The 13,996-nt window shown below is 39.9% G+C and overlaps 1 protein-coding gene across 1 annotated transcript in view; it reads left to right on the top strand.

Moving 5' to 3' along the window:
- The window catches only part of GPLD1 (glycosylphosphatidylinositol specific phospholipase D1), a 74,502-nt gene that overhangs the window by 57,065 nt on the left and 3,441 nt on the right, over window positions 1–13,996 (top strand). Inside the window, exons 20-24 of the mRNA XM_007949811.2 lie at window positions 45–138; window positions 6,385–6,561; window positions 7,495–7,655; window positions 9,903–9,929; window positions 10,019–10,069. Of these exons, the coding sequence (XP_007948002.1) occupies window positions 45–138; window positions 6,385–6,561; window positions 7,495–7,655; window positions 9,903–9,929; window positions 10,019–10,069 (510 nt within the window). The remainder of the gene's footprint in view (window positions 1–44; window positions 139–6,384; window positions 6,562–7,494; window positions 7,656–9,902; window positions 9,930–10,018; window positions 10,070–13,996) is intronic.

Below are 13,996 nucleotides of genomic sequence, written 5' to 3'. Positions count from 1 at the left end.
AAAGCTTTCTTAGCTTTACAGACTTGGTTTATTCCATTTCACAGGCGATGGGGAAACTGGGCACTTCCCTGTCTAGTGGCCATGTGATGGTGAATGGAAACCTGACACAAGTGCTCCTGGTGGGGGCTCCAACTCATGGTAAGTCACTCACTATGACATTGCTTCTTCTTTTTTTTTGTTTTGTTTTTTCTTCCCCCTAATACAACTAAGATTTATGCCTTGTTCATGTTTCATGTCTAATGTGGGTGAACTGGAGTTTCTGCCATACCTGGTCATCACTCTAAATTCAGACTCATTCAGCAGGCAGTATTTGGACCATTGCCATTCTCCATGATAGAGGGAAAGAGGAAGTGAAGCCCATCATGTACTGTTGTTGTTGTTGTTATGTGCCACTGAGTTAGAGCCTTGGGTTTCTGGGGCATGTACTAGGTCTTAAAATTTCTACCCAGAAAGTGACTATGGCTGCTCATATTTCTGTGCCCAAAGCACATAAACCCACTACCACTGAGTTGATTCAGACTTATAGCAACCCTATAGGACAGAGTAGAACTGGCCCATAAGGTTTCTAAGGCTGTAAATCTTTATAGAAGCAGATTGCCTCATCTTTCTCCCATGAAGTGGCTGGTGGGTTTGAACCACTAACCTTTTGGTTAGCAGCCAAATGCTTAACCACTACATCACCAGAGTTCCTTCAAAGTACACAATAATGCCAAATTATAAGGGAGAATAAAAGTATTTTGCTTCCTTTTAGTCATGTGGTTCCTTGACTAGACTATGTCAAATAGGATGAAAGTTATAGGATCTGAAGACTTGTTTTTTTCTTAATTGTCTAAAATGTGTACAATAATCCACTGTTCAATTTGCATCATCAGGGGAATGAGCTGCTTTGAAATGGCTGAAACTTTTTTTTTAGTTTTATTGTGATTTGGGTGAAAATTTACAGAGCAAATTCGTCTTCCATACAGCAGTTCACATACACCTTGTCTCATGATCTTGACTGCAGTCTCCCATAATGCAGCAGCTCCCCTCCCACTTTCCCCCCATAGCCACCTCTTCCCTGTGTCCTTCCCTCCCATGTACTCCTGCCCTCCAAGCTGTCTCTCTGTGCATACACAGCCCTTCTATTCTCCCATGATTGATCTCTCTAAGAAGTGTATCTACCAAATGTAAATGTTCAGCTCATATGCCTGTCTTTTATTTGGCTGGAAGCTACAGGAGTGAGTCCAGTTCCAGACCTGAAGAGTAGCCAGGGACCTTAGTCTCAGGGGTTCCACCAGGCTCTATCAGGCCAGCAAACCTGGTCCACAACCCCCCTCCCTTTTTTTTTTTTATGACTTTGAGTTTTGTTCCACATTGTTCTCCCAGTCTATCCAGTATCTCCCACATAGATCCCCCTCCAAGTGGTTGACAGTGATAGCTGGGAACCATCTGGTTCTTCTGGTCTTGTAGTTGTATAGGCTGAGGATTGCATGGTGAACCAGTTCCTTGGACTAATTGTTTCTATGCATCTTTGGTTTTCTTTGTTCTTCTTTGCTCTGGATAAGGAGAGACCCATTGTTGCATCTAGATGGCTGCTTGCAAGCTTTAAGATCGCAGTCGCTACTTGCCAAAGTAGGTTGTGGAACAATGTTTTGTGTAGTATGTTATGCCAATTGAGCTTGATGTCCCCTGCAACCATGGTCCTGAGCCCACAGGTCCAACTACTCCCTCCCTTGGGGTAGCTGGCTGTGGCTAAGAAGTGACTACAATGTTGTCCCTTGTCACCTCTACTATATACCTGCAAATTCTTACAAAACACACAAATTGAAATGGCTGAATCTTTCAATATATCTAAATCCTTTCTTTTCAAATTCTGAGAATGAAAAAATTTTTGATGAATTTATTCTCAATTATATAATATTCTTTTCTACTTCAATAGTAGAGTATGCTGTGGTGAGTAGTCAAGGTTTGGGAGTGGTAATTAATCACATCTCTCCCCCTCCCTTGTGTCTTTCAAACCATTTGAGAAGTAGACTCATGACTCATTCAAATAGATAATAAATAAAATAGGTGCTTTTAGAAAACTGATCTAGCTGGATTGGAGAACATGGTTTAGATGGGTAGTATAGTCAGGCTTCCTAATATCCTTGCCCTCAAAATCTAGATCTTGGGATAACCTCTCTGACAGAGACTTTGGGTCTGCCTGGCAGACATACACCCATCAACCCCAGAAGAAGAGGCAAAGAGAGTGGACTTAGCCCTGCATCTAGAAGGTAGACCTGGTTGTGTCCCATGTGAGCTAACATATGCAGTAGGACCTGAAATGATGTGCCTGTCCTGCTGGCAAGGAGAGCCAGGGGAGGAACCTGTTTATCCCTCTTCCTCCTCGTGGAAGGAATAACACTGGGCAGTGGACAGAATGCTCAGTGTTACTGTAGCCCTGGTCCCTAGGTGGTATAAATTGTTTACATTCATCTTCTAACCTAGAGTTCAAACTACCCAATGGCACTACAGAAGAAAAAACTGTCAGTCTGCTTCATTACAGCCCAGAAAACTCTGTGGAGTAGTTCTCCTCTGTAACAAATGCAGTTGCCAAGAGTTGGAATTGACTCAACAGCAACTGGGTTTGGTATCTTCAGACACTACAGGGAGCTCGCCTCAGAAACCCAAGGAGGGGTCGCTATGAGTCAGGTCCCACTCGACAGCACATAACAACAACAACAACAACCAGGGAGCTCAAGTTTCTCTTAAAGTAGCATGAGAAGAAGGGAATAAAGATTTTCTCTTATTTAAACTCTTCTTCATGACTTCAGCCTGTCATCCTGAATATTAACTATTGTACTGTATCAAAACATTGATTTTCTTAGGGGATATCGATTTAGGTCAGATTGTTTACCCTTATGTTAAAGGGCCTCAAATTGTTGAGCTTTTTAAAGTACTATTTCTTGTTTACTGTTTTTTCTTACTGCTATTGTAAGCTCTGTTTTGAGCCCCCAGTTGCTTAATTAACAGGGCAGAGAACGGATAGGCACTCTGGTGGCATAGTGCCTAAGGCATTTGTCTGCTAAATAGAAGGCTGGCAGTTCAAACCGACCAGCCACTCCCTGAAAGGAAAGTTGGGCAATCTACTTCGGTAGTGATATCACCTTGGAAATCCAAGGAGGGGTTACGATGAGTTGGAGCTGACTCCTCAGCAGTGCATTAGTAAGTAGATGCTGATACAAGATTGCATTAAATCCCTGGACATTACCTGTGAGTAAGCTGCTCAGAGGACCACAAACCCCCACAGAAGCCGTTATCTTATTTATGGAGCAGACACCTAGCTCTGAAGTCATGGCCGTATTCCAGAAAACAAATTTGTTGTTGTTGTTAAGTACTGTTGAGTTGTCTTTGATTCATAGCAACCCCATGTACAACAGAATGAAACACTGCCCGGTCCTGTGCCAGCCTCATGGTCTTTGCTACACCCGAGCCCATTGTTGCAGCCACTGTGTCAATCCATCTTGTTGAAGGCCTTCCCATTTCTCATTGACTCTCCACTTTACCAAGCATGATATCTTTCTGCAGGGAATGGTCCCTACTGACAACATGACCAAAGTAGGTGAGATGAAGTCTGGCCATTCTTGCTTCCAAGGAGCATTCTGGCTGCATGCACTTCTTCCAGGACAGATTTGTTAGTTTTTCGGGCAGTCCATGGTACTTTCAGTATTCTTCGTCAACACCACAACTCAAAAGCATCAATTCTTCTTTGGTCTTCCTTATTCATTATCCAGCTCTCATATGCATGTGAGGTGATTTTCAAACCCACCAGCCATTCCTTGGAAGGAAGATGGGGCAATCTTCTTCTGTAGTGATACTGCCTTGGAAACCCAAGGAGGGGTTGCTGTGAGTCTGATACGACTTGATGGCAGTGAGTTTGGTTTTCATTTTTTTTTTTTTATATATTGAGGTGTAATCCATACTGCAGACTTTAGTCTTCAATCTTCATCAGCTAGTGCTTCAAGTCACCCTCACTATCAGCAAGCAAAGTTGTGTTTTCAGTTGTATCTCAGGTTGTTAATGAGTCTTCCTTCAATCCTGATGCCACATTCTTTTTCATATAGTCCAGATTCTTGGAATATTTGCTCAGCATACAGATTCCACAAGTATGGTGAAAGGATACAACCCTGACACACTCCCTTCCTGATTTTAAACCATGCAGTATCCCTTTGTTCTGTTCAAATGACAGCCTCCTGGTCCATGTACAGGTTCCTCATGAGCACAATTAACTGTTCTGGAATTCCCATTCTTCTCAATGTTATGCATAATTTACAAAATTTACAGGCAAAAAAAAAATGTAACAACTATTTTTACTTTGATTTTTTTTTTCAAGATTTATTCATTCAAAAAACATTTCTTGAGCACTTGTGCTGAACCTGGAGACCCTGTGTGGTGCAAATGCTTAACCTGTTTGGCCACTAACCAAAAAATTAGATGTCTGTTCCCAACCAGAGGTGTCTCAGAAGGGTCTGGTGATCTACTTGCATGAAAACCTTATAGAGCTTGAGGCTGATTGAACCCTTGAAACTATTGCCCTAAGATTATCTTTAAAAAATCTTTAAATCTAAGCTATCCCGGGAAGTTTTCTTGAAACCAAACAATTGTTTAGCTTAATTAGCAAACAGTGTCTGCCTTGAGCACTGTACTCTTTCAAATTGACAACAGAAACGTGAAAGGTTAAATGAGAAGTTAGAGGGCAGTAAGTTTATGTTAATGGTTGTGGAATAATTAGGACAGTTAAACAATTTGATGAATGTAATCAGTGTCACTGATTGTACATGTAGAAATTGTTGAATTGGTGTGTTGTGCTCTGTATATGGTAACCAAAAAATAAATTAATTAATTAAAACAAAAACATAACTGTAGAGTACAGTTCTACTCTGACACATATGAAGTCACCATTAATGGAAATCACCTCCATGGCAACTGGTTACTGGTATGCTGAACCAAGCTAGGTACAGTATATAGAAGGACTAAGGTGTGGTTCCATTTCTTATAGAATTCACAGCCTGATGCATGAGACACTCAAATGAATCATGTTACCCTGTGGTCAGTATTAGGCTGGCACTAATGTGTTATAGGTCATTTTAAGTCAGAATTGACTTGATGGCAGTGGTTTAGTATGTTAATGGGAACACGTGGGAGGGACACTGTTGGTTGTCTAAAATCAAAAAAACCAAACTTACTGCCATCGAGTTGGATCCGACTCATAGCAGACCCCTCCTTGGGTTTCCCAGGCGGTATCTCTACAGAAGTAGATTGTCCAGTCTTCTCTCTGAGGAGTGGCTGGTGGGTTTGTGCCACCAGCCTTCTGGTTAGCAGTCAAATGCCTTAGGCACTATGCCACCAGAGTGTAGTTGGTTATCTAGTGGTTGCTTTAACAAACAGAAATTTATTCTCTCACAGGTTAGGAGGCTTAAAGTCCAATTATGGGCACAGGCCCTAGGGGAAGGTTTCTCTTTCTGTCGGCTCTGGCAGAAGGTCCTTATTCCTTGGCTCTTTGGTGATCTTCATGTAGCATGGTGTCTATCTACTCCCATCACTGCTTGCTCCTCTGTCCTAATCTGCCCTTTTTATGTTTCAAAGGCAAATGGCTTAAAATGCACCCTACACTGATACAGGCTTTATAAAAACCATGAAAACCTATTCCCAAATGGATTTATAACCACACGCATAGGTATTAGGATTTACAACACATGTTTTTTGGGGACACAATTCAATCTGGTTAGGGAACAATGCAGAGAAGAGGTGGCCTCTGAGCCAAATCCTCCAGGATGAGCAGGAGTGGGCTGGCTGAGATCTGGGCACAGGGGAGAATGACAAGTGTGGGAGAAGGGCTGTCTATTGCAGCCAGAGAGGATATCATGTTCAAAGGCCTAGATTTAAGAAAGATAATGACCTGTGGTTTGCATTCATTGTAAGTAAAGTGTAGGCAAAAACAGAGAAGTGGCCTGAATAACACTAGAGTCATAAATAGGAGTCAAATTAAGTAAGGTCTTGTCAGGAGTTTGGACATCACTCAAAGGGCTGTAAGTCAGGAGACAGGCATAGCAGATTTATGATGTTGGGGGTAAAAAAGATGGCTGTATGGAAAATGCACTGAAGGGGTTAAGACTGGAAGAAAGACTTGGATATCACTGACTATATCCAATGTTTGAGTCTAGGTGCACAAGCTAGTTGTACCTTCCTAACAACCAGAGATGACTAGCACACACCTGATTGTCCAGTAGGATTTTGAGTGATCTGCATCCCTTGTAGTATACAAGCACGAAGTAAGAAATCCATTTCTACTCAGTGCTTTACCTCTTATCTTTGTTCTTGTGATGCTAACAGGTATTTCTGATCTACCACTTTGGTTCTTTTCAGATGATGTGTCTAAAATGGCGTTCCTGACCATGACCCTGCACCAAGGTGGAACCGCTCGAATGTATGCGATAACACGGGATGCACAGCCTGCTCTGCTGAGCACCTTCAGTGGGGACCGCCGCTTCTCTCGATTTGGTGAAGTTCTGCACCTGAGTGATCTGGATAATGATGGTGTAGGTAGGAAAGGATCAGTGCCTTTACCCAACTAGAGTTGAGTCCCTTTGACCAATGGATCAGTCTCTTAATTAGATCATCCAGGCTCTGCCTCATAATCAATGGCCCAGTGGCCCAAGGGCCTTTATGTAGATTTTGAATGAGATAATAGCAGAACTGGATGTCCAGCAGGAGTTAACACTGAAGGTGGTAACATTTGTTTCTTGTACTCCTATGCCAACCCATCGGTCAGTTTGTTGTACTGTGGTGGCTTATGTGTTGCGCTGGTGTTGGAAGCTTTGCCTCTGGTATTTCAAGTTCTGTGGTGGACAGGCTTCAGTGGAGCTTCCACCCTAAGACAGACTAGGAAAAAAGATGATCTACTTCTGGAAATCAGCCAATGAAAACTCTGCTCACAACAGAACATTTTCTGATACAGTTGGAAGGTACTCAAAATACACTGTGGTCACAACAATGGAGTTGAACAGTGCAATAATTGTAAAAATGGAGCAGGACCTGGTAGCATTTCATTCTGTTAAAAATGTAAGAGCTGCCATGAGTCATAGCCAACTTGACAGCAATGAACAATAACAACAATCTCTAAATCCATGGAACCTTTGTTCTTTTCATCTCTTCAGAGATGAGGCAGTCTGCTTCCTTGAAGATTTACAGCCTTGGAAACTCTATGGGGCAGTTCTGTTCTGTCCTGGTCACTATGAATGGAATTGACTCGTCAGTTCCTTTGTTCCATGGGTTGCCCCTGTCAGTTGTTACTGATGAATGATGAAATAGGAAACAAAAGTTTTTGACTCTATCAGGGTGAAATCAGTATAATTTTTTTAAAGGACACGCTAATATTGTTTGTGGGAGGTTGGTTAAGGATCCAGCAGTGGAACAGTGGAAAAGATGACAGTGAGCGGTAATCATATACTTTCTTCTGTGTCTTACTGCCTACAGATGAAATAATCATGGCAGCCCCACTGAGGATAGCAGATATAACCTCTGGACTGATTGGAGGGGAAGATGGCCGTGTTTATGTGTATAATGGCAAACATACCACCCTTGGTGACATGACAGGCAAATGCAAATCATGGCTCACCCCATGTCCAGAAGAAAAGGTAAAGTATGATCCTACAAAATTCTACACAATATGGGAAAGGACCACTACCTGCTGATTCCTTATGAAATCACATCCACTGTAAACCTCTTGTACTTTTTACCCGAACTCGGGCGTCCTGGGCTCAGGACACAATCACTTACCCTTGTTTTGTAGGTCTGAGCCTCCTGTGTTCTTGTAGTTCTGCAGTGTTTACCCCCATCATTAAAGAACATTAGTTGGACGAGGCATCATTTTGGTCCCTCAGCATAGCCTGCTAGTGCTTGGTTAGGAGCTCGCAGCAGAAAGGAAGCAGGCCACAGCCACAGGAGTTTCATTAATGTGTCCACTCTTTTCTTTCCTGTTTCATTATTTGCTTTATTCCTTCTCTAAGATACAATCTCTTCAGTTTCCAGGGCCTACAACACTTGGCCACTATTATTATTTTTTGGAGGGGGGGCATTATTGTTTTTAAACAAAATGATTATTTTTTAAATTGCAAATTTAAAGTTAATTGTGAAAATTTTAGATAATACACCAAAGTGCAAAGAAGAAAATTAAAAATCATCTACCTAGAATCCACTGTGCAGAGATAATGCCTGCTAGCCTCTTGATGCACATACTTCTAGCACTTTTTCTTCTATGAATTTAATTGCTACCATTTATTGTGTATTTGAAGGAGCCTTGGTGGTGCAGTGGGTAAAGTGCTCAATTGCTATCTGAAAGATTGGTGATTTGAATCTACCAGCTGCTCAATGGGAGAGAGATGTGGCAGTCTGCTTCCATAAAGATTTACAGCCTTGGAAACTCCACGGGGCAGTTTTATTCTGTCCTGGTCACTGTGAGTTGGAATTGACTTGTCAGCACACAACAACAATATTGTGCATTTGAACTGTGCCAACCAGTTTATATACATTTACTCTACACATCAAAGCTAATATGTTGGTATTATGCCCATTTATAGATAGAGATTGAAGATCAGAGAGGTAATTTGTTCAAGGGCACACTGGTAAGAAATGGCAGACTGAGGAGTTGAACCAAGATTTGATTCTAAAGCTGACTCTTAACCATTATACTATGTATGTGTATATTTTTATTAGCAATTATGATCATATTTTCAATTTTATAACCTGTTTTTTTTTTAGTCTAACAATATATCAAGAACATTTTTCCATGTCATCCTAAATTCTTATACAACACAATACTGGCTGCCAAGTATGTTATCTAGAGACAAAACATGACTTAATCATTATTTAAGTGATTATTATTAGCCACTTAAGCCACTTTCAATTTTCACTATTCTAAATAACATTTAGAATAACTCACTGCCATCGAGTCAGATCCAACTCATAGTGACCCCTCCTTGGGTTTTTGAGGCGGTATCACTATGGAGGGAGCTATGGTAGTGTAGTACCTAAGGCATTTAACTGCTAACCAGAAGGGTGGTGGTTCAAACCCAACAGCTGCTCCTCAGAAGGAAGGATGGGCAATCTACTTCCATAGTGATACCACCTCGGAAACCCAAGGAGGGGTCGATACGAGTCTGAGTCAGATCCGGCTCAAGGGCAGTGTGTGTGTGTGTGTGTGTGTGTGTGTGTGATCACTACAGAAGTAGATTGCCCAGTCTTCCTTCTGAGGAACGGCTGGTGGATTTGAACCACCAGCCTTCTGGTTAGCAGTCAGATGCCTTAGGCACTACACCACCAGAGCTCCTAACATTTAGAATAGTAAATTAATAATATTAATATTTAATTAATAATATTCTAAACATAATAATATTTATAACAGTGAAAATTGAAAGTGGCCTAAGAATAGTGAAAATTGAAAGAGTCCTAAGTAATGATATAAGAGTTCTGGTGATGTTATGGTTAAGGTATTGGGCTGTTAACCAAAAAGTTGGCAGTTTGAACTGACCAGCCACTCTGCAGAAGAAAGATGAGGCAGTCTGCTTCTGTAAAGATTTACAGCCTTGGAAACCCTATGGTGGTTGCTATGAGTCAGAATCAATTTAATGGCAGTGAATTTAAATAATGATATGGTGAATATTTACATATAAACATTTTTATAAACATCTAATTTTTTTTCTGAGCAAAATTCCTAGAAGTGGCATTTATAGAGTCAAAGGGCATGCAGTTTTTAAGGCTACATGGGAAATGTTGAAAAATACACACTCACTAGTGTAAGTGTGTAAATAAAATTGATTTTTTAAAAAACATGAACACGAGTAACATTAATAATCTTCATTCCCTCTCATGTTTTTTTCTTTCAGGCCCAATATGTATTGATTTCTCCTGAAGTAAGTACCTCCTGAAGTGGTCATTTTAAACTGGTAAACTATTATGCTAAGTTCTCACAAGGCTATTAACAGACAATATGTTTTTTCAGGCAAGCTCAAGGTTTGGGAGCTCTCTGATCACTGTGAGGTCAAAGGAAAAGGTGCGTACAAGGACTGTACTTCTTTGATGTTATATTTGTTCTAAGCCTGGAATTTGGCAAAAGTCTTATTTTATTAATATTTTAGATATTGTTTTTATCTGCAAAATAGAAACACACACACAAAGTAAAATCGACAGAATCCAATCTTTTTTTTTTTGGTGAAAGTTCCCCAAGTCACCCCTCCAATTTCATCCTCAGTGGCTGGAGTTGGCAAATTATGGTCTGTGGGCCACTGGATATTTTTGTACAGCCTATGAACTAAAAATGATTGTTACATTTTGAAATGGTTGATAAAACCAAGTTAAGAGTTTATTGTGACACATGAAATTTATATGTAGTCTATTTATGGACACTGAAATGTATAGTTCACATTTCAGTGTCCATAAATAACCTTTTAATGGGACATAACCATGCATATTCATTCATGTACTATCTATGGCTACTATCAATTTACAGTGGAAGAATTGATTAGTTGGATCTGAGACTATATGTCACACAAAGCCTCAAATACTTATTATTTGACCCTTCATGGAAAAAGTTTGCCAACACTTGCCCTTTAGAATAACCATTGATAATACTTTGGTGTGTATCATTCCAGATTTGTCTTTCAAAGTTTTTGTATACACACACACACAATTTATTTCTACTGGTCACTGTTTCATTTTAGTGTACTTATATTATGCCTCCTTCATAAGTACGTATAAAGTTACCTGATTCTTTTTAATGGCTATATAATATTTTATGGTCTGGATGCACCACATTTAATTTCATTGTTTCACATTCTCATAGCTGTTTAGGTTATTTCCAATGTTTTATACCATTATAGACAATATTATAGTGTGAAAATTCTTGCATCTTTATCTTCAGATAGTTGTGCAAATATCCCTGTAGGTGATATTTCTAGAAGTAGGATTGCTAGATCAAAGGATGTGCATTTTCTAAATTTTAATAGGTATAGCAGATTAAAAGGTTTTATTGTAAAGTATACCTATAAACTGCTAATTCCATTATAAATCATGTTGTTGTTGTTGTTATGTGCCATTGAGTCAGACCAGACTCATAGCAACCCCTCCTTGGGTTTCTGAGGTGGTATCATTATGGAAGTAGATTGTCCAACCTTCCTTCCGAGGAGTAGCTGGTGGGTTTGAACTGCCAGCCTTCTGGTTAGCAGTCCCTTTAATTTACTTTGTGACATTGTATGATATTGTATACAGTTTATGAGAGATATAAAGAAATAGAAGATAAAGACTGTGCTCTTGAGGGAAACTAAGATTTATACACATGGGAAGTTAAATAAAATGCAAATCAGTATAGGATCAAATGCTAAAGATTAGTGTGAAAAGGCACTTACTGCTAACCAGAAGGCTGGTGGTTCAAATCCACCAGCCACTCCTCAGAAGGAAGATGGGGCAATCTACTTCCGTAGTGATACTGCCTCGGAAACCCAAGGAGGGGTCGCTATGAGTCGGGTCCGACTTGATGGCACATAACAACAACAACAACAACAACAGTGTGAAAAGTAAGTATTAACTATGGAATGAGGGCTGTGGAAGCTTTCATACATTTAGAATATGGTATCCAGGCCTATAGGGGTACAGGGGTGGTTCAGGGGTAAAATTCTTGCTTTCCATGTCGAAGACCTAGGTTCAACTCCCAGCCAGTGTGCTTCAAATGCAGCAACCACCCATCTATCAGTGGAAGGCTGCATGTTGCCATGACAGGTTTCAGCAGAGCTTCCAGACTAAGACACTCACTCACTCATTCACTGCTGTCGAGTTGGATCCGAAAGGCTAGAAAAAAAGGGCTGGCAATTTACTTATGGATCAAAGGTCTGATCTCTTTGTGCATGGAATTTCCATGAGTTGGAGTCAACTCGATGGAGACTAACAACAACCAGGTCAATAAAACTTGGTAAGTGCTATGGGGGAAGCCCTGGCGGTGAAGTGGTTAAGTGCTCAGCTGCTAAGTGAAAGGTGAGAGGTTTGAACCCACCAGCAGCTCTGTGGGAGAAAGATGGCAGTCTGCTTCTGAATGTAGATTTACAGCATTGCAAACCCTATGAGACAGGTCTACTCAGTCCCATAAGGTTGCCATGAGTTGGAATCCACTCCACAGCAATCAATTTGGTTTCAGAAATGCTGTTACCGACTGGGCTGCAGCTTCTATGAACTGTGGTGAAACTACCCTCTAGTGGCCAACATTTCAAGTGCCTCTTGCTTTAACCTATTTGCTCATAGCAAAAATCTAGTGTTAATCACCCATAAAAACCCACTGCTGTCAAGTCAATTCTGACGCATAGTGACCCTAGAACTTTTCCATAGGGTTTTCAAGGCTGTCATTTTTATGGAAGCAGACTGCCACATCTTCCTTCCGCGGAGTGCCTGGGTTCAAACTGCTGAGCTTCTGGTTAGCAGCCAAGTGCTTAACCACTGTACCACCAGAGCATCCCAAAACAGTAAAAATTTGTTATTAAGTATGTAGGTGGATTCTCAAAAGCTGTGGCCACAGGAATATTTTATATAATAAGTTTGACTTTTATTTAAGATTTTGTTCATTTTCCAAAAATTAGACATTATCAAGAATCCATGTGAGGAGTTCTGGTGGCACAGTGCCTAAGATATTTGACTGCTAACCAGAAGGTTGGTGGTTCAAATCCACCAGCCACTCCGTGGAAGGAAAATGGGGCAATCTAGTTCAGTAAAGATTTTCCTCCTGGGAAACCCAATGGGGTTGCTAAGAGTCTATTAATAATCTATGCTAGATGAGAAGAATAGTGATATAGACCATCAAAAAGTAATTTATACTTGTGCTAAGTTAATAATACTCTGGAAATACTAGCATAATGGAGTTCTAACATTTTAACATTGGTCAAAATATTACCTTTATAAAGAAACATTATCAAATAGGTGAAAGAATTTCCTATAAATTATCATTGGTCAGAATGCTGTTCTCTTGAATTACATTATGCAATATAACCTTTAGGTATTCTTGGAAAGTGGAGAACTGCCTTTCTCATCTAAGGCTCCTAAGGAATTGCTTTAGTGACTATGTTTAAATGCTAAATCTTCATGGTTTTCTGTTTCTGATAAACTCACCTGTAGTTAATGCCAGAATCTCCTACCATGAGTAAATATTTGGATTTATTATTAGAATCTAGAAAATAATATTATACTTCCTGGGGAATCAAGAGATGAGAAAAGTAGATAACATTCACTTTTAAGTTATTGAAAATATGTGCAATGTTCTTTTAATATTAACAAAAATTAGTTGAGGTAATTGACCTCAACTCATATCCATGATAATGGTTTGGTTATTCAACTTGAATTTGAACTGGAGCTCATTTTATACATATATTGATGTAAAGTTTTGTTTGTTTTATATGGTTTAAAAATCATGCCTTTAAAAAGAAATTCAGACAATTTTCCTGACATATTTTGACTTCCTAAGAAATTTATATTTGTATCAGTATTGAGTTTTGGTCAGTGGTCCAATATAAAGAAGTTACTGTTTTAAAATAAAGCAAACTGTTTTAATTTATATAGATTTTAAAAAGTAATTTTTATCATTTGATTCCCTCTGTACAATTCTGCAAATTCACCTTCCTAATTGGACTTCTCTTGGGCCTATATGAAAATTACTTCACTTTCCAAACACATATCTGAGAGTGGGGCACTGAAGCATTGAGTGCAAAGATAAATGAGACTTTATATTTGTAAAATGAACAAGGATGATCTGTAGATAATCAGGGGTGGCCTTTTACTGAAACAAGTGAAAATTATGCTTTCAAAGACTTCTATTCCTTTCTGGCACATTGTTGTTGTTGTTGTTAAATGCCGTCGAGTCGTTTCCGACTCATAGCGACCCCATGCACAGCAGAACGAAACACTGCCCGATCCCGCGCCAGCCCCACAATCCCTGGTATACTTG

Source organism: Orycteropus afer, unplaced genomic scaffold (genome assembly GCF_000298275.1).
Source record: "Orycteropus afer afer isolate SDZICR_OR568_19922 unplaced genomic scaffold, OryAfe1.0 scaffold00255, whole genome shotgun sequence".
Lineage (NCBI taxonomy): Eukaryota > Metazoa > Chordata > Mammalia > Tubulidentata > Orycteropodidae > Orycteropus > Orycteropus afer.
The sequence above is the reverse complement of the archived record's forward strand: the minus strand, read 5'-3'. Positions and strand labels throughout refer to the sequence as shown.